The sequence below is a fragment of the Nannospalax galili genome, unplaced genomic scaffold, assembly GCF_000622305.1.
Source record: "Nannospalax galili isolate Female #2095 unplaced genomic scaffold, S.galili_v1.0 scaffold658, whole genome shotgun sequence".
In the NCBI taxonomy this organism is placed as follows: domain Eukaryota; kingdom Metazoa; phylum Chordata; class Mammalia; order Rodentia; family Spalacidae; genus Nannospalax; species Nannospalax galili.
The window spans coordinates 355,430-377,694 of NW_008340714.1; the positions used below are offsets into that span (position 1 = coordinate 355,430).

General features: G+C 46.2%; 1 protein-coding gene across 1 annotated transcript in view; it reads left to right on the forward strand.

Moving 5' to 3' along the window:
- The window catches only part of Upb1 (beta-ureidopropionase 1), a 27,388-nt gene extending 16,091 nt beyond the window's left edge, over positions 1-11,297 (forward strand). The window contains exons 6-10 of the mRNA XM_008835764.3: positions 1,352-1,521; positions 7,083-7,164; positions 8,155-8,197; positions 9,330-9,484; positions 10,972-11,297. Of these exons, the coding sequence (XP_008833986.1) occupies positions 1,352-1,521; positions 7,083-7,164; positions 8,155-8,197; positions 9,330-9,484; positions 10,972-11,121 (600 nt within the window). The 3' untranslated portion in view covers positions 11,122-11,297. The remainder of the gene's footprint in view (positions 1-1,351; positions 1,522-7,082; positions 7,165-8,154; positions 8,198-9,329; positions 9,485-10,971) is intronic.
- Positions 11,298-22,265: the final 10,968 nt, after the last annotated feature.

Genomic DNA, 22,265 nt, shown 5'->3' on the forward strand with positions numbered 1-22,265 from the left:
ATACTGTTTAGGGTTTCCATAGTATTATTTTTTTCTGTTGTGATTTTGATTTTGATACAATATAATGTGAGATATATATATATATATATATATATATATATATATATATATATATATACCATGTGTACAATATCTTGATTTGGCTTTTGTAATTCTCTGAGGCAATTGGTACATAAATAGTGCACAAATGTGAAATGATTCCTGTGGGCCCTTTGAAGGGGCTCTGAGCACCTAGCCAACCATGGTACAATCCTAGTTTTAGTGGGTGGTATTCTTTGTGACATGGTATCTTGAGTTGCCTCATGTTCAGGTGTCTTTGAATGTCTGTTTGTGTAGATTGATGGTTACATGGAATTTCTCATGCCTGTGATAAGAAGTCAGGGAGGCTGTTTTGATTGGTAAATGCCATTCGAGGGTGGTGAGCTGGAGGTGGTGGACTTTTGAAGGACAGAAATCAAATTTACGTAATGTCTAAGATGCTAAATCTGAATTTGATTATTAAGGAGTGCAGTTGTTCAGGATACGATGTCCCTGATCCTTAGGCCTCCCATCTTGATTTGGGGATTTGGCCTATTCTCAAGGTGGTCAACAAGGTGAGAAACCATCTACAGGGGTACAGGGAGAGAAGAGAATGGGTGTTTTAGGTAACAGCCGGAGGTGGGGCAGGACAGACATTCTCGTCACCTGTTTACCCTGGAACTAATACTGGGATTCAACTTGCCCTCTAACCTCTCTCAGCTATCCTGATCATGTTCCAGAGGGAGCAAACTGAGGGCTTAGGCAGAGGCACAGAGACGGGAGAATGAAGTTCCCATCTCCTCCTCATGCAGGGGATCTTTAACCCCAGGAAGGATGCCTAAGGTGCTATGTAGAAGGTATGGGTTCAGTCTCAGATGTGGCCTTAGTGAGTTGGGGAAGGCCCACACCTATTCAAATGACAGTTTCAGAAAAATAGGAAAGAGAAAGGGTTGTTCTGGATGAATCTGGGTCTTTCTACCGCTAATGTTCTGCATAAGGATATATGGTTGGTAAGGCTGCCAACTGACTCCTGTTAACAGTGACCAAACCTCAGCCTTACTTGTATCATGATTGAAACCTAGCCATAGTTTGACATACCACAAAGCAGACTGTGGGTAAATACTTAAGCTATAGTGATTTCCCCTTGGAATAGCTTTGTTATTGTGTTTGGGTCAGTGTGCATTTTTGCATATTGAATTCTGGAACTTAAAATAGAGTCACACCCAAATGTTTATTTTAGATTGCTGGTGATATTCTTTTCTGCTGAGTGCAAGGAAAGGGGAATTGTTTCAGCTCTGAGGCATTAATACGGCTCTTTGTTTATGCTTTTTAGTCAACTTACTACATGGAGGGAAACCTGGGCCACCCTGTGTTCCAGACCCAGTTTGGCAGGATTGCAGTCAACATTTGCTACGGGCGGCATCACCCCCTCAACTGGTTAATGTACAGCATCAATGGAGCCGAGATCATCTTCAATCCTTCAGCCACTGTTGGAGAACTCAGGTCATTGGTGGGCGAGATACGGGGCTTTCTAGGGCCACTGTGTCAGGCCCAGGGCGAAGTTTTCGGGTGCAGACATGGGTTTGGTAAACTGTGGTAAGCAGGCATAGTCACCAGGATGTCCAGATTCCAGGCTCATGGTTAGATATTGTACATTTAATCAGATTTTCAGTGAATCCTCAAGATGACCATTATAAAATCCCACCTCCCAAAAGAACCACTCTCCTATTGGCAGCATCCTTTGCTGGGATTCTGAACACTGGTGATGAAAGTAATACTCCTACCCTTGTGCATGACAGTCAGGACTCACAAAGCTTGACTTCTAAGTCCTGAAGCACAACAGGTGCCCCAGTAGTCAGAATTAGTTCCTGAACAGGCACCTTCAGAATCCTGAGCCCCACCGGGGTGTGGTGGCACATGCCTTTAATCCCAGCCCTCAGGAGGCAGGGCAAGCAGACCTCTGTGAGATCTAGGTCAACTGGGTCCACATAGTGACTTCCAGGTGGTCTGGGACTAGAGAGACCCTGTCAAAACAAACAAACCCAGAATCCTGACCCCAACTCTGCCATGCCCAGCAAAGTCCCCCAGAGAGGTAGAACACAGGAAGCAACTCTAGCCCAGAGGAATAGGAATGATCCAGGAAAGTTGTTCTAACCAATGAAAAGTTTCCCCTTAATCATACATAAAACGTATTGAGTATCAGCTTCACCGCTGAAACAGTTAAAAACTATTATGGTATTGCTTTGTTATGGTATTGCTGAGAGCTGGGGTAGGTAGTAGGTGTGTTTTTTGGACACCCTGGTCAGCATGTCAGCTGAGATAGCTCCACACAGCCATGCTTATGCCACTTCTCTCTTCCACTTTGGATAAGCATTTTGGAGGATTACAGGGTGTGTGTGTGTGTACACATATTGAGACTGGGTCTCTTTGTAGCTTTGGCTGTGTGGCTGTCTTCAAACTTGGCCTCAAGCGCACAGAGATCCACCTGCCTGTCCCTCCCAAGTGCTGGGATTAAAGGCATGCACCACTACATTATTTGTCTTATATTGCTGTGAAAATGCCTGACAAGGTGCAATTTATGGGCAGAAGATAGTTTGAGGCATCACATCATGTCTGCAGTCAAGAAGCATAGAGAGATGAATGCTGGAACACACCTGGCTTTCTCCTTTCCCCTTTTTTATTTATTCTAGGATCCCAGCCCAGCTTTGGAGTTTGGGGATGATCTTTTCTCCCCTGTTAAACCTCTGTGTGAATGTTCACAGACTCATCCAGAGATGTGTCTCTAAGTTGATGTAAATTCATTCAAGTTGACAATGAAGGTTAAATCATCAGAAGTCCCTCCTTTGTCAACTTGACATGCAAAGATGTCACTTTTAACTCATAGCTTTATACCACTGGTCCTCAAATCTCATGCCTGTGTAGTAATGCAAACAGTCCCCTATCTCTTAGTAGTTCCAACATTGTTCAGAAGTCCAAAGTCTCTTCTGAGACTCAAGGAAATTGACTGTGAACCCCTAAAAAATGAGAAAAAGAAACCAAGTTCTATGATTCCAAGATACAAAAACACAAAGCAAATATTTCCATTATAAAAGGGAGGAACAGGGCCATACCAAAGATCAGACCAAAGCAAGACAAATCTAGCAGAGAAAACACCAAATCCTGAAGCTCTGTGGCGGACTTCTGAGGTCCTGATGGAAGCATGTGCAGCCTCTCCTGGGCCAGCTCCTTTCCATGCCTGCAGATTTCCTCAGTGGATATCCCATAGTCGTTCTGTCTCCCATAGCCTGGAGTCTCCAGTGCATCTTAGGCATCACAGCTTCAATCAGTTATAAAAGGGATATATAATTGAATGGAGCCTTCCTCTAAGGCCCCATTGTAAGGGATCTGATCCTGACACACACTGCCTGGCTTCAGTGGCTTTCTGGAACCTTGATGCAAGCCTCCATGACTTTGTAACTATTGCATTTTTCGTGCCGGGAAAACAAGCACCATGTGGACAGCGTTGCCAGGTTCCATTGCTAGCTTGTGAAGAGCCTGGCCCCCTTATCGTAGTGGCCTCTGCGTGCCTGGTGGCTGGACCTGGGGAAACACTCCCCTAGGCAGTGGTTTTATAGAATAGAAACTTTCCAAGGGCATTCTCAGTTCAGTCCATTTTCAAATAATTTTCATCTTCCTGCCCTACTCACTCTTCCCCCTTCCCTCTCTCTTTCTCACTGTAAACCTGGATAAGAGCAGAACACAGTGAGCATACCAAAGCTTGAAATTTCCCTAACCAGACAAATGAGTCTATTACTTTTGAATTCCTCTTCACTCAAAGTCTGAGGACATTTAGCCTGATTCTAAAATGAATGGCCACATCCTACTTCTTGGTAAAGTGCTTCTTATCCTCCAAAACCTCACGAACACACTTTTAACTGTCTGCATTTTATCAGCATTTTGCTCTTCTAAATGTGGCCCAAAATGGGTCATTAATCGTGCTTACTGCATTCTAGGGCATCTCCAGTCCAATCTTCAGCATTTCTTCCCATAAAAGGCCAGGTTTCTCACAGCAAAGATCCCACTCCCATACCAATTACCAGAATTATTATTTTTCTTGTTACTGTGACCAAAATTTCTGACAAGAAGCAATTTAAAGGAATAAGCATCTGCGGGTTTGTTTGGTTCATGTTTGGGCTCATGGTGTGATGGAATGGGTCATCATGGTAGGGAAAGCATGGCAGTAGGTGTGATCATACTGCATCCTCTGAGGAGGAGGCAGCGATTCACTCTGCTACTCAACTAGCCTTTTCCTTTCCCCTTTTATTTGGTCCGTGACTCCAGCCCATGGCATGGCTCTGCCCAAGTTTATGGGTTCAGGAGAGCTGCTGTTGGGCAGAAGGAAAAATATTGGGCCTTGGATCTTCCCTGAGGGTTTCCTCTCAGAAAATGTGCCAGGGTCTTGTGGAGGTTTAAATGCAGGTAACTATCCATTAGCAGTTGTAACGCAAGATGGTCATTACTCATCCATCTTCTAGGACTCTGGGACCTTGAGGCCACACCATAGAGTATCTCCTACCAATGATGTGTAAAACATTTGGAGAGCTCCATCTCCCTCACCCCCCACCTTTCTTAGAGGAGCCTGAAGTCCACTCACTGGGCACATGGCCAGACACAGCTACCTCACCTTGTGCGTACAGAGGCTCTCCCCAACCTGCTATCTGAGCTTTTCTTAACCCAAGTTAAGCAAGTTAAGAGTGACCCCATGTAGTAGGCACATGACTATTTATGTCCTTAGCAGCTTATTAGGCTTATTGAAAATGACCGATTTTTCCTTCCTTAGCCAAGAATTTTCCAGACCTTAGCTTTCAAGGGCATAGGGAGATAAGCAGGAGAGATATACAGGTAGGGAGACCTGTATCAGGGCTCTAGGAAAGCAGTACATTTCATGGTATGCCCTTTAAGCAGGTGACAATAGTCCTGGAATTGTAGCCTGAGGATGTAATGTCGAAGTGGACAAGATTGTGTGTGAGATGTTTGTGGTGATGGTGGCATGCAAGTGAAATGTCAGGGCTAAGCACATTTCAACCCATTTTTTCTGTGGGTTATTGCAACTAAAACAAGTCATGGAGATAATGCAACATTGCAGCAAAAACCTATGAGCAATCAAAAGATGTATCGCAGCTGTATGTGGTCAGAACTCTGTAACTTCTTTTACTTCCTATAGGAAAGGGTAGTCGTACAGCATGGCAAAATGACAGCAGGCGGTTTGTTTAAGATGCGGGGATATCAGAGATTTTCTTACAATGATCCATGATTATTTGTGGAACTAATAAGTGTTTTCATTTTTTTAAAAGCCCAGTGCTAGTCAACCCCCAACGTTAGGTCACAGTTTTCAGAGCCATCCACCCCTTTTCCTGGCATCTTCGTCCTCCTCTGTATCTTAGACAAACATACATGTGCCTACTTTGTAGGTCAGCTAGGTGTCCTTGCTTATTTTTATGTTCCACAATTCTAAACCCACACTGGACTGTGAAGTTTACATGCAGTGAATCATCTTGACAATTGCAGGGTTTGTCTACACAGCCTAAATGGGCTGATATCAAAAGTCATTGTCACAGACCTTAGCTTTCTGTTATCTTCACACATTGGGACTTGCTTCTGAAACACACTGGACTCTAATGAACTTCAAACCTCCTTTTCCTTTGCAGTTTAGAAAGCATACATTCCATTCCCAGCTGTGGATTTGACTCCAATACAGAACATCTCCCTGGAGATTTGCAAGAAAGACAGTTTAGGGAAGTTGCCTCATAAGTGCCTGTTTAATTCCTGAAAGTATGTTTCTGCAAAACTCCTTTCTTAAAAGTTTTGTCAGCTTGGCTTAGCAAATGAGGGAATTTTTTTAAAACAGCAAAATGAGTCTCCTTAATTAAGCCTGTGATTTTTTTCCCCCTTTTCCCTTTTCTTAGACCCATAAATCCTCCAAAGAATTAGAATTTTGACAGGCACCCACCACTTCCACCTCCTTCTTGGTTGAACCTAGGTGCACAGATGGGAAGGAAGATCACGGGGCATTTTGCTCTCAGTTACTTGGTGTTTCTAAATGGACGTTGCTTCTGCCCATCTGGAATCTTAATGTTTTTCCCTGGACACAAGATAGCTGGTGACCAGAAGGCCCACTTAATTTTATGGTGTGTCCGAGCTGGCAGGCTAAAGGGCAGGGTATACTACTCTCTTTGGTGGGTGCTGAACTGAGGAAGGTCCACAGCTCAGCTGTGTCAGTGAGGTGGCCAGTAAGGAACCATGAAACGCTGCTTAGAGATGCAGGATCCAGAAGAGGAAAATTGGGCTGAGAAACAGAGATCAATTTGGAGGTGGGGACTCTGCTACAGAATGCCATCCCCAAGAGCATTGCCTAAAGTCCTTCTGGTTAACTGTTTACTATAAGAAATCCACTCCCTTTGGAGACACTTTGCACAGCAGAATAAGGCTGTTAGGACAGAGCAGGCTCAGCCCTCATAGACCCTAAACCCCTAGCTCCTGTCTGATTTACGAGTTGTTAGCCCAGCTCGGAGATGGCTTCCCTGTGAGAGAAAAGGAAGGTGGGCATGACAGTTATGAAACAACCACCATGTGGAGCTCCAGCATGACCATTCAATCTGCACTGTCTCTTTTTGAGGATATTTTGCAAGAGATTGAGGCTTAGGATAAGGATCTGAAGCAGGGCTGTCTGACTCCCAGTAGACTATAGCCATGTGGATTTGGCCTTCCCCAGAAAACTGGTATCGATTAATTAAGCAGGGAGTCGAAGCCAAGCTGGTCAGCTGATAGGTGTTTTGTCTGTTTTAAGAGCCTGTCTAGCTCAGGCTGGTGTAGTACTTATGGTGTAACCTGGACTGGCCTCAAACTCACATTCCTCTTGCCTCAGCTGCCTAAGTGCTAGATTGGCATCATGCCCAGCTCTCCTTCCAGGTTTGTTTGGGCCACAGGCTCAAGAAGGCCAGCAGCCAGGATGTGTCTCAGGATAAGCATCCACAGACTCTGGCTGGGAAGTCTACAACCTGTTTCTTCCTGATCCTCTCTTACAGTGAGTCCCTGTGGCCAATTGAAGCCAGAAATGCAGCCATTGCCAATCATTGCTTCACTTGTGCCATTAACCGTGTGGGTCAGGTATGTGTCTGGGGAATGGCTGAGGAAAGGAGCCAGTGACTGCTGGCCTTGGTGGGGACCCCTCTTCCCATTCCCTTTGCATACATGCCACAGATTCCAGGGTTCCAGGAAGGAAAATGGCTTAGTCTGGCAGGGTGTTTTCCCCCCTCCTTCTCTCCTCCCCCTGCTTACTTTACCTCCCCTTCCTACCTCTTCTCTTCTCTCCTCTTGCTCATTTCTGATTTGTTTTGGGGATAAGGTCTTGTACATCCCAGTCTGGCCTCAGACTCACTATGTAGCCAGAGATGGCTCTGCACTCCTGATCATCTTTCTGCCACCTCCTAAATGCTGGGGTCACAGGCATGCTTTGCCACGAGGTATATTTCTTTCTTCTAGCTGATTTGCTTTAGCTGAAAGGTCATGAGAAATCATGGTTGTACCCTGTGCTTTCTCCTTTCTAGGTGTCCAGTTTCTTAATCTTCGCCTTCATCAAAGGACCCATGCACTGCATAGTTTGAACAACTACACAGTGCATTTATTAGCTGACCTTGAACTCTCACGTGCTGATAACCCTCATTTTATTTAATCACCTGAGAAACACTAAACTGTCAGTCTGAGAAAACCAAAACTTCCTCATAAATCTAAATGATTTCTGACCAGAAAAGAAACCCTAATTGTTTCATTATTGAGGGTAGGATGTTATTTCTTCAGACTGGCTGACCTTACATGCATTGCCCAACCCTGAGCACTGTGGGTGCCAGGCAACTTAATTCCTCCAGGATTATAAACCCAGATGCAGAATCCAGGCCTTTACCTTGACTGTGGAGTGCCCTGCTGGCTTCCCAAGGCAGGACACTTGACAAATCTTGCCGGTTGCCCAGTGAGGACAGACCCTTCCACCTCACTGCGTTCCTCCTTGGTCAGCTTGCTCTCTTGGTCTGCTAAGTGGATGTCCTGAACGTCCTGGTGCTGCCACCTAGAGGTTCCTCTTAACCTTGCTCTTATTCACAGGAGCACTTCCCCAATGAGTTTACCTCAGGAGATGGAAAGAAAGGTATGTTCCTGAACTTTCCTCTTGGTCAGCCTCATCTTCGCCTTCTCCATCTACTTCCTCTGGGCAGGGTCTGACCCACAGCCTGTCTGTATGTTTAGCACTTCAGAAGGGAGCACCGACTCTCCTCTGTTTGCTTTTTGCTTTGTGGGAGTTCCACGGTGGCTGGGGTCACTCACTGGTGACCACCTTTTTCTCCAACTGGGGATCAAATGGGAATGGGACTGGTCTCTCTGCCTCCTCAGGACTACTGTGAAAATGGACCATAGAGATATGGGGGACCCTTTGTGAGCTCCCTAGAAGGGGCAGAGGACCTGCACACAGGCTCCCATCTTCCTTCTTCCTCCCTATCCGCCCAGCTGTACCAATGCCCCTGAGTCAGCACAGATTGCCATCGGTCTGGAGTAAGCAGTACGTTGTGGTCTGAGGGCGGCTACCAACACACCTGCTAGAAATCCCCACCTCAGGGTCCCATGACTCTGGCCAAGGATGTGAGAGGAAAGGGCTGCCAAGAGGTATCTTACCTGGCTTGGTAGGTTACCCCCAGAAAGCTATAGGAGGGTGAACAGAACTGTTTTCCAGATTCCCTCCAGGTGAAGCACCTGGTGGCACCCCAATTGCAGTTTGTTTCCTTACAATGGACAAACAGAAGATGTGGTGAAAGGGGGCTCTGAGCCTGTGTTGTGTTAGATGGGCATCCTCATTCACCTTGGGAGCTCTTAGCACTCTGCACTGGTGAAGGGCCTGAGGCATGGAGAAGGGGTGAGCTGGCAAGACAAGCAAGGCAGTTTTTGCATTTTCCCAAGTGGGGCTACCACAGGAAGTGGGTCACACAGGAAGCCCCTAGAGCCTGTGACTCCCTAGGGCTTTGAGCTGCTGGTGTTGAGAGGAAAGAGCTAACACCTCTAAAAGGTGACATTTAGAGATGTTCTTAAGGGCAGCAAGTGATGTAGGTCCAACCTCATGGAGGACCTTCAGGCCTGAGGAGGGAGACAGGTCCTTTGGCCCTCAGCCTATGGCAGACACTGGGGAGGTGGTATGGATGCCTTGGCCCACTTTTCCCTCCATTAAGCCTGCCCCTTTGCAGAACCCACACCATGTACAAGCTCATGGCTGCTTGTCTTTGCCTCTTAAGCACACTGTGACTTCGGCTACTTTTATGGCTCAAGCTATGTGTCAGCTCCTGATGGCAGCCGAACTCCTGGACTCTCACGTAATCGGGATGGGTTGCTGGTTGCTGAGCTCAACCTCAACCTCTGTCAGCAAATGAATGACATCTGGAACTTCAAGGTGGGTCTAAGGCCCCTCTGTTGCCTGCTCCTCTGCTTTGGCCTCCATCCAGTCTGCAGTGGCAGGAACTGCAACATTCGTTCCTACAGGCAGCTGGCAGGAGGCACCAGCTCCCCACTCTGCTGGTACCCTGCTGGCTGTGGAGAGGAGGCATTAGACAAAACGATGCACAAGCAGCAGGCTTCAATTGCTCCCCTCATCTGATTGAGAGTCTGGGCACCTTCCACAAATTAATCTCAATTTCGTTTGTCCAGAGAATACAGTGGGTTGGCTTCTGTGATCCTGTTTTTCTTTCTAGGCTTTTGCACTTGTTGAAAGATAAATGTGCGTGTCTGGTTCTGCCTGCCACCGGGCTCCACAGTCTAGGCCTTGACAATAGTGGGAAATGGGTCAGTGGACAAGCCGGATCTAGACCTGCCTCTCGGTCCATCTTACTCAGTTCCCCTGGAGCGAGTGTCTTCTGTTCCCAGGCTTTAGGACACCCAGTTTCAATGCTGCTGCCTAATACCCTCTGGGGTCAGCACTGTGAGCATGCAGGTGCCTGCTGTGCTGGGACGGGGTGACTGCAAGGTTTGTTACACTCATTCAGCCGTTTGTGAGTAAAGATGAATGTCCTGCTCCAAATGACTGAATGGCGTTGCTGAGTGTGGCTGGGAGAAGCCCTAGCACCCCTGTCCAGCCAGACATGGACTAGACCTCCCCCACTGACCTGAGTGTGGGTCCTCAATCGTTCTCCAGGCTCAGATTCTTGTAAGACAAGCAAGACAGTGCCCACGAGGTCTCCTGGCCTGTCCCTCCTCTTGGGCAGCCGATATCAACGCAGGATTCGATTTAAGTCAGAACCTGGACCCATGAATGTACCCAGCTCTTTTAACAAGTATCTCCAGGGATAAGTAGAATGTTCTCTTTAGATTTTCCCAAAGCAAAGCAAAAGGCTTCCCAGCAGAGATGGGCGTGAGCTCTCGTCCAGTGTTGAAAGGAGCTGGCAAGGGAAGGGGAGGATGGGAGGGAGGGAGGCCCGGGAAGGAGCAACATGGGTGGGCTTTCCAGCTCCCAGCCCTGGTCTCCATCTGTTTCTAATCAGATGCCACATGGAACAGGAGGAACAGGAAGGCCTCAGGCTCAGCCAAGAGACCTGAATCCAAATTGCTTCTGTTGGGGCCACTCTATTCTGAGTCTCAGGGGTTCTTGGAAAGCACAGGACACCCCTCCTCCATCCGGCCTCACAGCAGACCACACCTCCTAGATGGAGAGGTCACTGTACACCGGGCTGGGCTGGGCTTGTGAAGTGTCTTTTGTCCATGAATTTCACTGACTTCAGTTCTGAGGTCACAATGCAGTTGCTTCTCTCTATCCCAGTCTGAAATTGTGCTGTCAACCAGCACAATGGATACATTTCTGTCCTATGGCCGCCCCCTAGTGGCAAGAGCTGGTAGCAAGTAAAGAGTAGGAATTTTTTAAAACAGAAGTATATGTTTTGCTTTCAGATGACAGGCAGATATGAGATGTATGCCCGGGAGCTTGCTGAAGTTGTCAAACCCAATTACAGTCCCACCATCGTGAAGGAGGACCTGGCGTCAGCCCCTGTGTGTCTAGGCGGGTTAGGTGTGGGAACAACTGGGGTGTCCAGGGAATGAGTTTGAAAATATATAGATGGTTATAAAATGCTGGGGTAGGAGGAGCAGAGAATGGGAAAGAGGGAGGGAGCGTGACTGATAAAAATGGGCGTGTGGTTTTCTTCTGGGGTACTGGAAATGCTTTGGGATTCAGTTGATGGTTTAATCGTATTAAAGATTCATTAAATACAACTGGATAGTATAAAGTGTTTTGTTTTATGTTATACAAATTCAACCTGTAATTCCCAAGTGCCTATTTTTGCAAATATATTTGAATTAGGCATATGGGGTGCTCCTGTCCCAGGGGTTGTCATCTCCTTGAGGGTCAGTCTAGGAGACTGTGTGCTAGTGGAAAGAGGAAGTGGGCAGATGGAGAGTCACCGAGATTATGCATAGCTATAGAGGGGTTGGATGGTTTTCAGATGTGTCAACGTACCTTGTCAACCCTCAGGTAGATAGAAACTGAAGTGCATAGAAAGGATTTGGAGGTCTGTGTCATGATCTCACTATATTGCCCAAGCTGGTCTCAAACTCCCAGGCTCAAACTGTCCTCCTGTCATAGCCTTCCAAGTAGCTAGGACTACAGGCATGTGCAACCATGCCCAGCTCTGTGTGAAGGTATCTTACAAATGCTATTAAAGTAGCTGGGTGTGGTGGCATACACCTTTAATACCAGCACTCGGGAGGCAGAGGTAGGTGGATCTCTGTGAGTTCAAGGCCAGCCTGGTCTACATAGTTCCAGGCTAGCTGGAGCTACAGGGAGACCTTGTCTCAAAAAGTCAAAAACAAAACAAAATGCTATTAAAGTATATAACCTTTTGACATGCCATAGAACCTCAGTGGGCCTCAATCTGTTGGAAGTCCTAAAGATCAGCTCTGAGACTTCCATGAGGAGGAAGGAATCAAATTGTATGTGGACAACAGCTCCAGCCCTTGTGAGAGGTTCAGCCTGCCTCTCTGGACACAGATTTTGATGCCAAAAGCAATCCTAGAGGAATGGAATCTCAAGGATGAGTGTTTCTCTTTGGTTCTAGCTTTGTGGCATTCTCATTTGATTTGGCTTAAAGACATTAATGATGGGGGCTGGAGAGATAGCTCGGTGGTTAAGAGCACTGACTGCTCTTGCAGAGAACCTGGGTTCCATTCCCAACACCCACATGGTGGTTAAAAACCATCTGTAGCTCCAGTTCCAGGGGCCCTGACACCTTTTTCTGACCTCCGTGGGTGATCTGTAGGGCAGATCACCAGCCAGTACCCAGTAGTCCCAGCCCGCCCTTCCTGATGTCCTGGTAGCCTGCCCTACAGATCTTGGACTTGCCTGAGCAGCCCCCTAATCAGAGAGGAAATTCCTGTATTAAACCTCTTGCTGTCTTCTTTTCTCCGTCCATCTGCCTGTGATTCTACTTCTGTTGTTGACCCCTGAGTTACACGCTAATTCACTCAGTTCCCTACACGTATTTGATTAAGGGAGCTATGTGCCCCATCCTGCTTTATGTCCCAGGATGGTTTTAAGAGACAGACTCAAAGTTCCATGAAGCCCCTTGGCAGTTGTCAGTGCAGTACCTGTGTGACCAATTGTATGGCAGTGGTGTAGCTCAGTGGGAGAGTTGTGAGCCTCAAGCTGCAGTTAAGGAGAGTGTCGGGGTGGGGTCGGAGCTTTGTAGTTTCACCCATACTGTTCCTCATCAGGGAAGGTAGCCTTGTGCCTTCCCTGGCCCAGCAGGGAAGGGGACTTACATGAGCAACCTCATGTCAGGGCTGGAATGTGTATGGATGGGATGTTGCTTTGTTTGACAAAGCAACTAAACTTGTACAACTAAAAGCAGGGCTAAGAAGGAAAGCAGGGCAAATCCTTATATCAAACAGATTCAACCCAACCACCAAACTGTATGAAGGAAATATTAATAGGGCAAATGGAACGCAGTGCTAGTGTGTGGAAATAATAGGAGAGAAAATAGAGAGTATAAATATAGAGGTGATCAATATGTGTAAGATTAGGATGTTTCCCTGGGATGTTAGGTCTGTTTTATACGCATTTATAAAACACTATAGGCACTGTTAAAATCACTTAGTGATGAGTCTTAATTTTAAGCATTCTTAATGCTATTTATGTTTCCTATAAATGAGCAAAGATGTTGAGGGATTAGGCTAGGCAGTTTGACTCCCTATTTGACAGCTGTCACTCTTCCTGAGGCCCTGGCTCCCTTGTGTAAGGTACAGTCCGTTAAGCAGCCAGCCAGATGATTCTTTTGTCAGAACAGATGCCTTGAAACTACAAAGCAATTGCTGCTGCTTACTGCAGAAGCACAGCTCGGCTTCTGAAGATGAAGCTCCAGCCTCAACGGTTTGCATTTCTATTGCACCTTTTACTATCATAAGTCTGGATGAACTCTAGAGGACCCCGCAGCCTCTCTACCCTGGCCAGAAGGGTACATCCCCCGGTGACTAGCAGGACTGCTGAGACTGGTGCAAAGGGGACAGATAGCATAAACACAGTCTTTGAGGTGCATGAGGGCCGCTGTGATCGGCATGAACACCTCTTATCTGCATGAACAGGCTGTGAGCCAACTGCAGTACGTCCTTTGCGCAGCCCCTTCCTTGCCTGGTTTTGCACGATTAAGCTTTTTAAAAATATTTTTATTTTTGTGTATGAGTGTATTGCCTGCATGTATGTAAATGTCCCTGTGCCATACACAGCCTGAGGAGGTCAGAAGAAAATATTGGATCCCTGGAACTGGAGTTATGGATGGTTGTTAGCCTCCATGTGGGTGCTGGTATTCAAACCCGGGTCCTCTGCAAAAGCAGCCAGTACTCTTAACCACTGAGCCATCTCTCCAACCCAGGCTTGTTTTTTGAGTGGCCTTTTCTTGCCTCCTTTTAATGGCATGGGCTGAACATGTATGAAGAAGCCGTGGCAGAGCCACAGAAAAGGTGGAGCCACAGAGCAACAGAGTGAGGCCAGCAGTGGTGAAGCTGCAGAATGTGGGGACTACAGGCGGCCTTGACAGTCACAGAGCCACAGGAAAAGCAGCCGAGCAATCGTGGGCAACCAGTGACAGTACCAGCAGTGGAACCCAGCAGTGGAGACTGGCAACGGCAGCCTCAACAGCTAAGGGTCTTAGACTTCCTAGGACAAAGATCTGTAATACTAGCTGCCGCTGAGACTCGAGAATACCAACTGCTTAGGCCTAGACAAGAGCTGTAACACTTGTCCCTGCAGGGCTAAATGCCCTGGATCTGCAGCTCTTGCAACCCTTGGTTTCTGATAGCTTTGAGTGGTAGCAGCAGACAGCCGAGAACAGCAATGGTCAGCACTCAATATTACAGCTCCGGTGACAAGTGTTAACAGTTCTTGCTCAGGCCTAGCAAGACAGGATACCCCAGCCATTGACAGGAGCCAGATTCGAGTATCCAGGCCTAGAGTATTTGAAACCTTTGGCCATTAAGGCTTAAGAGTTCTGAGGCTCTGGAACTCATTCAGTGACCAGCGTGCAGTTTCTCTTTTCTGGCTTGTTCTGATCATCTTTCCCTCTTCAGCCTCGGCTCTCTCCCCTCTTCCTTGTCTACCTCTGCTGTTCCTCTTATTCCTGCATTGGCTCTTCTGAACTAGCCACCTCTTCTTGTGGCCGCCGTCCCAGCTGACACTCCTGCGGCCACACATAATGGCCCTTCCCTCGCTGATGCTGTTATTTCTGCCTCAGCTCTCTGTTGCTTGTATCGCAGCTACGAAGGCCACTGTCCCCATACTGCCCCACTGCTGGCCCTGCTGCCGCTGTTACATGGCCTCCGTGCTGCTGGTCTCACAGTTCTGCAGAGAGTTAAAGCCAGGGCTGCCCTCTGGCATTGCAGCTCCTGTGGCTCAGCCGCCTGTCCACTATGCAGCCTTGCCTCTGCTGCTCTCAGTGTACGGTCTACTCTTAGCTCTGCCACTTCCCTAGCTCCCCCATGGGCTGATCCTTGTATTACCACCGCCTGCCTCTTGCTTCTTTGTGCAGCTAGCTCCCACCACGCTCCTAATAAGGTTACCAGAAGCAGGCAAGGAAGAGATCACTTGAGAAAAGCTCTCTGTTGGGTCTCAGGCAGCAGCACCAAGGGCAGGCACAAAGGAGGGTGTCTTAACAGCTTGCTCAGAAAATAAGCACAACACCCTGCTTAGATAGCCGGAAAATGGGTCACCCAGTCACAGAAGACCATCCTGCCAGTGAGGGATTATGTTTACAACAATCCCTCAGCTAGGCTAACCAAAGGAAGTGCTCCTGCCCCTGACTAACCCAAACTTAAATATCCACCATCTTAATCCATTCCCTGACCTTGGCTTGTAGGCAGGTATCTTTGCCTAGGATGTGGACCAGTTGAATCTGCACAACTTTAAGAACTGCCCAGGCTTCACAGACTATCTGAAGAAACATACCTCAGAACTCTAGGGGAGGGAGTGGGTAGCAGACAGGACACTCAGAAGCCTCTGCTGAAAACCTCAACACCTCCTGTGTCCTTTCGCACTCATGCCTGCCAGCACCAGAAGTTTGTTACCTGCTGGTACCAGGGCTTCTGTTACTAAGTTACATCTTAGCTCCCGGACAATGTGCTGTTTTCACCAGTGTGTGTTCTATTTCCCTACCTAGACTATATACATCCTAATCAACCCCAGAGCCTAGGATGGGAATAGCATCTCCTGCATCCCAGCAGTGACCCTAGTGAGCACATGATAGGACAAGCTGACTGCATGTGGTGAGAAAGAACAGAGCCGTGATGTCCAAAGACCTAGGTTTTGGTTCTCCGCTGCCATTAACTGGTCATGTGACTTGAGTACTGGGGGAAACTTTCCTTCCTTGCACAACAATGAAGAGATGGATGGATGCCCATGACCCTTCCAGTTCTGGTAATCTCTTGGCCTGTGCCTGGAAGCTGACTCAGCTTTAGGACTGTCTAGGGAAGTAGTAAGGGAGGCTATGGACAAGCCCTGGAAGAGGGAGAGGGAGATGGGGAGCTGAAAGCTCAGAGGAAGGAAGGGCATGCTGGGCTAATGGGATAATTGGATCCTCCTCAGAGCTGGGGGCTGCCAGGCTGGGGCCAGCTGTTAGAAGCAGACACAAATAGCACAAGCAAACAGGGTGCTGGTGCAGGAAGCAGCTTGCTGAGAGAGGTGGGGGAGGGGTGGGAGAGCCACAGGGCCTGTGGAGGGGACTGGAGGGAAATGAAGGCCCTTTCTGTGAGGATGTTGAGACAGGCCCTTAGGGAGCTTGTATTCTGCATGACAATTAGGGATGCTGAATCCATTTCTGTACTACAGAACATTCTGTAGTACACCATGGACGCAGCCTGGCCTCAAGGGTGTCCTGAAAACTCGTAGACCACAAAGCCCTCCTGCCAGCCCATTGGGGATCCCTGCAGGTGGGGCATGTGTTTGACATGCCTGTGGAGTCATTTTCTTAAAAACTCCATCTTCATAGTCAACGGTGAAACAATAGAAGCCTTCTTTTGGCAGGATGAACTCTATACTATTTTAATATACAGTCCTAAAGGTTAGATCACAGTGATATGAAAAGCAAAGATATGGGGCTGGGAAAGCAAGGTGATATTATATGCAGATGAATCAATTGTATTTATAAGGAAAATCTTGGCACATTATTGGGCTAATACATATTCACTAAAGTTGATACAAGATCAATATAAAAATGAACAGCAATTCTGTATACCTTCAAAAACTGCTGTAAGAAGCAAATATATAAATAATAGCAACAAAATGAGGGATAACTAGGCATAAATCTAACAAATACACAAAAAAGAATTAGAACTAGAAATAGTACCAAGTTTTGAGCACCCTAAGCACACACACTACCCATGAGCTACATGCCAAGCCCTTAAGAGAGATTTTTTTTTATGCCAAAGACATAAGAGAAAATCACAAAGTATGATTTAAAATTTTGTTTTAACATCTCTAGGAGTTTTCTGGTGGAGTCTTTAGGGTCTTTTATATATGAATCATATCATTTGCAAGTAAGGACACTTTGACTTCTGCCTTTCCAATTTGTATCTCCTTCATTCGTTTTATTGCTCTGGTGAAAATATCAAGCTGTACTGAAAAGGAATGGAGAGAGCAGACATCCTCATCTGATTCCTGATTTTAGTGGAAGTGCTTTGGATTTTTCCCAGTTTAGTATGATGTTGGCTGTGAGGTTTGTTTATATTGTCTTTATTATGTTAAGATATGTTACCTATAGCCAAGCATGGTGGCACACGCCTTTAATCCCAGCACTTGGGAGGCAGAGGCAGGTGGATCTCTGTGAGTTCAAGGCCAGCCTGGTCTACATAGTGAATTCCAGGACAGCTGGGACTACAAGGAAACCCTGTCTCAAAAAGACCAAAAAAAAAAAAGATATGTTACCTATATCCCTAGATTCTCCATGACTTTTATCATGAAGGGATATTGAATTTTGTCAAAGGCTTTTTCTGCATCTAATGAGATGATCATGTGGTTTCTGTCCTTAAGTCTGTTAATGAGGTGGATTACGCTGGCAAGAAGCCCCAGCCCTAGCTGAGGAACTATTGGCAAGAGTTCTGGGAGAAGGAAGAGTCAGTGTGGTGCTGGGTAGGTTGACCATGCTCCAGGGATGGACCCACACCCAAGAACATTTGGAGAACACAAATTAGACTCAACATGTAGAGGACATGAGGTCAAGAGGATAGCAAGGTAGTGGTGGAGATGTGATTGCTTGACTTTCTGCTCTGGTCACCTCCTGCCACCATGCCTCCCCCGACATTATGGACTCTAGCCCTCTGGAACCATTAGCCAAGTAAACTCTTCCCTCTGTAAGTTGCCTTGGTCATGGTGTTTTATCACAGCAACAGAAAAGTAACTAATACATCAGGTTACACTAAAAATCTGGAGCAACAGTTTCAGTATTTTTTATATTTCTAGGGGTAAAGAGACATATAGTGTATGGTTTGTTGCTTCAATAAATACACAGAAAGCAAAACAAACTTGATATTCAATACCTTTTGTGTATTCTGAGTTAAATCTTTCCACTTTGAGATTGGGCCTTCAATGTTCTACATTTTGGGTTTTTGCTGTGATTATACTCCTTTCCCTCACTTTTAGGTCAACACTTGTTAATTGTATCATTTAAATTCAGCATCCTCCCAAAATATTCATGGACCCTTCTCACATGAAAAAAAAACAAAAAACAAAAAAACCCAAGAACAATAAAAGTTAAGCCATCCCAAGTTCGAAGGCCAGGTGAGTGACAGAATTAGGATAGGAACACTGGCTGACCCCTGGTACCATGCAAGGCCACAGATCATCTCGGTGAATGGCAAACACAGAGCAGATCCTTCCTCCGGCCTGAGACTTCTACAGCCCTCTCACTTGTGAAGTCCTCACATCTCCTTTCACCATGAAACCTCTGGGTGACAGTCCAGCTTTCTGTGCCTCTGTTATTTAAATGTTGGTTGTCATTGCCTGGCCACTGCATGACCTCACAAATAAATTGGAGGAAATAAAGTGCAATACGTTTTCAATGTGTTAGAGGAGAAAGTATTACCTTTTCATTCTCAGGATATGAAAATAACTGCCCTCTTGCTAAAAGGATTATAGGATGCTCAGTTTATGAACTTTTGATTGGGAGAAAATTTGCCATGAAGGTAGCATAGTGTGGTGATGGATTGGGGACGTGGGCCTCACATGGGAAGCAGGGTGACAGAGTGAGGATGCGGGCCTCACACGAGAAGCAGGGCTCTGGAAGCTTGGCTCCCTCTCCCTGCCTTGTGCTGTTAGATGTTTGGTGCCACTCCATTTCTGGCCCAGGAGGACCAGCAAGAAGCCTGGGATCCCTGGAGGCAGGGCTAGCCAGCCTGGCTAAGTACTGAAGTTGGTTATCTCCATCTATAAAATCTCATCCCTGGGCTCTTCTCCTGGTTTGTCCTTCACTACATCTTTCCTGGTTCTGCGCAGCTGCCACCCCTCCCCTACACAATTACCAACTACAATTAGTTTCCTGCCATTCGAGACCAATGTGATGCATAGGGTGGGGAACGGTGCCTGGGCCTGGGCCTTATTTCAGCAAATGCTGAACTGGGCCTAAGGAATAGCCTGTGTCTTCCCCCTTACCCAGCTGCTCTGTGCAGCAGATCCTCTTGCTCAAGGAAAATGTTTGATGGGTCCCTTCCTACAGGGCCTGGGGATCACTGTGCGTGCCTTCCTCTTACAGGCTCTGTGCATGTTCAAGCAGACCCTTGGAGAACAATGCCAAACCGGGCATGGGTCACACAGGACATGGAGAGGGGAACAATGGGTAGGAGTGTGCAGGGTAGGACTGTAGGGGCCTCTGCTCCCTGCCCTGCCTCCTGCCCAGCCCAGAGGTTTCACACCATGTTCCCTCAGAGGAGCAGGGTGGTGGTCCAGGGACTCCTGGACAAGGTTAGGGTTAGGGCTAAGAAAGGCTATGAAATCAAATACCTTTTGCTACCACTTTCCTCTAATTTTTTAAATTTTTAATTGAATTTTTGCAATTTTCATAGTGTATAATTTGATGGTTTTTAGAGCCCTTCCCCTTCCCCCACCTCCTTTTATTGCCCAATTTAATGTAGTGTATATATAATAAGGTGTATAGAGTCTAATTTGTGTCTCCAAATGTCCTTTAGTGGGGGTCCAACCACTGGAGCCTGGTTAACCTACCGAGAGTCCCATCCTTGAAAAAAGTTGTCTCTGCCCCTCCCAGCAACCATCTGTTGATAAAATTTCCTTATTTGGGGTTGGAGCTTCTTACCCACTTCCTCATGTCTATGCTGGGGCTTTTTCAGGTTTGAGCTTGCTTGGGACTTGTGTATGCTGTCACCATTGCTGTGAGTTCATATGAGTAACTAACCAGCTGTCTAGAAAAGTTTATTTCCTGTGACCATCCACCACCTCTAGCTCTAATCTTTCCACCTTCTCTTCTGAAATGATCCTTGAGTCTTGGGGTGGGGGCAGAAGTTTGATATATGTGCCCTATTCAGGGATAAGCATGCTATAGCCTCTTGTTCTCTGTATTTGGCCAGTTGTGGGTTTCTATGTTATTCACCATCTGTTGCATAAAGAAACTTCTCTGGTGAGAGTTGAGAGATGCATTACTCTATGGATATAACAATAAGTCATTAAGAGTCAATTTAATATGATAGCTATTTAGTAGAAAACTAATATTAGGTTCTTCCCTATGTCCTGTGACCTGTTTAACCTCAGGTTCCTAAGCCTGATATCAGTGTCAGGTATGGGCTCCATCTTAGGAAGCTAAACTTAAATCCAATTAAAGAGCAGTTATTCCAATAATATTTGTGCCATGACTGCACCAGTGGGCATATTGTGCCAGGCCACTTGTTATTACAGTTCACAGGTTTCACAACAGGGTAAGATTGATGATTATTCTTTTTCCTTCTGGTGGCATGCATAGCACCTTCCAGCACTATGAATGCTAGCCAGTAGATGAGGCTCTGAAGTCAGCAGCAGCTTGATTTCTCCTTCTTTGCTCTACAGCTAGTGTTGTGTAGAGTGTTCAGCAATAGGGTCTTACCATCCAGTTCTGGTGGGTAGCCAAGAGCAGGGACAATGCCCAGTATTATTCGAAGGTCTATATGGGACCCATTCTCATTTTTTTAATTGAGAAATATTTAATGTTTTTTTGTTTCACAGTGTTAAGAATATTAAATGTAAAAAATAAACATGTCAAACAATTCAAAGAGTGACTATAAATATGCTCAAAGAAATAAAAAGGACACAAACTTCTAAATTCAAAGAGAATACAAACAGCTGAATGAAATAAGGAAGTCAATACAGGATATGAAAAATGGAATTCAACAAAAAGGTATAAATACTGTTAAAAAACTATAGAAAAATGTTGGAAATGAAAATTTCAATAAGTCAAATAAAAAGGTGAGTGGAAAGCCTCACCAGTGTGAGCCTCAGAAAGGGTCCTGGGAGGGCAGAGTATTAGGATAGAAGACAAAGTAGGGGAATTAGAACATTAATCAAAGACAAAAATAAATTAATAGAATGTATGAGCAGGACAGGTGAGATCTTTAGGACACTACGAAAAGACCAAATCTGTGAATTATGGGTTTAGAAGGAGAAGAATTCCATGCCCAAAGCATAAAGAATATTTTCAACAAAGTTGTACCATAAAATTCCCCAAATCTGGGGAAACAGATGCCTATCCAGGTACAAGAGGCACTTAGAACACCAGTTAGACAAGCCCATTAAAAAAATCTCCCCATGTCATCTTATAATTAAAACACTAAATATATAGAACAAAGAAAGTGTATCAAAAGCTGTAAGAGAGAAGGATCAGATTAACAGCTGATTTCTCAATAGAAACTTTAAAAATCAGGAGGGCTTGGGATGATGTATTTCAGCTCTGAATGCCCACAACTGTCAACCCAGACTACTATCCCAGCATAACTATCAGTGATAACTGAAGGAGAAAGAAAAGCTTTCCATGATAAAAGCAGACTAGGGTAATTTATGAATACCAAAGCAGGTCTCCAGAGGATACTACAGGAATTATTTTGACTGAAGAGAAAAATAAACACAACAAGGAAGCTACAGAAAAGCATTAATCACACCAGAACAGTAGCTAAGCAAGTGAAAAATAGGAAACACTACACTAAACACTATAAAATCAACAAAATGACAAGAATTAAAACACATATTAAAAGTAACTCTGGGACATCCTGGTGCCAGCACCTTTCCTGGGTAAGTCCAGTGGCATCCACTATGCCTTGACCCCTCAGCTTCATTCACCCTCCCAGCTCCCCCACTCTGTCTCTTCTCCTAGCCTGGGTACTGGCCCATTTCTTATCTTGGCACCCCAGACACCAGGCCTGACCTCTCCACCCAGAGCCACTACTGCTTCCTGATCCTTTGCATCCAGACAAAACCAGTTCCTTCCAGTAGTCCCCAGGAGCCCTCGGGGCCTCTTCCCACCACCACCTCCCTTTGCTTCCTGGGCAGCTCAGCCACCAGCTCCCTGGTGCTAACATCTTGCCTGGGTGGGTCCCAAGGCCAGCTGCACCTTGACTCCCCCAGCCTCCTTCACCCTCCCATCTTCCCTCCTAGCCTGGGTACTGGCCCAGTTCTTGTCTTGGAACTGCAGACTCCTGGACTGACCTGTAGGCCCAGAAATCCCCTTCCTGAT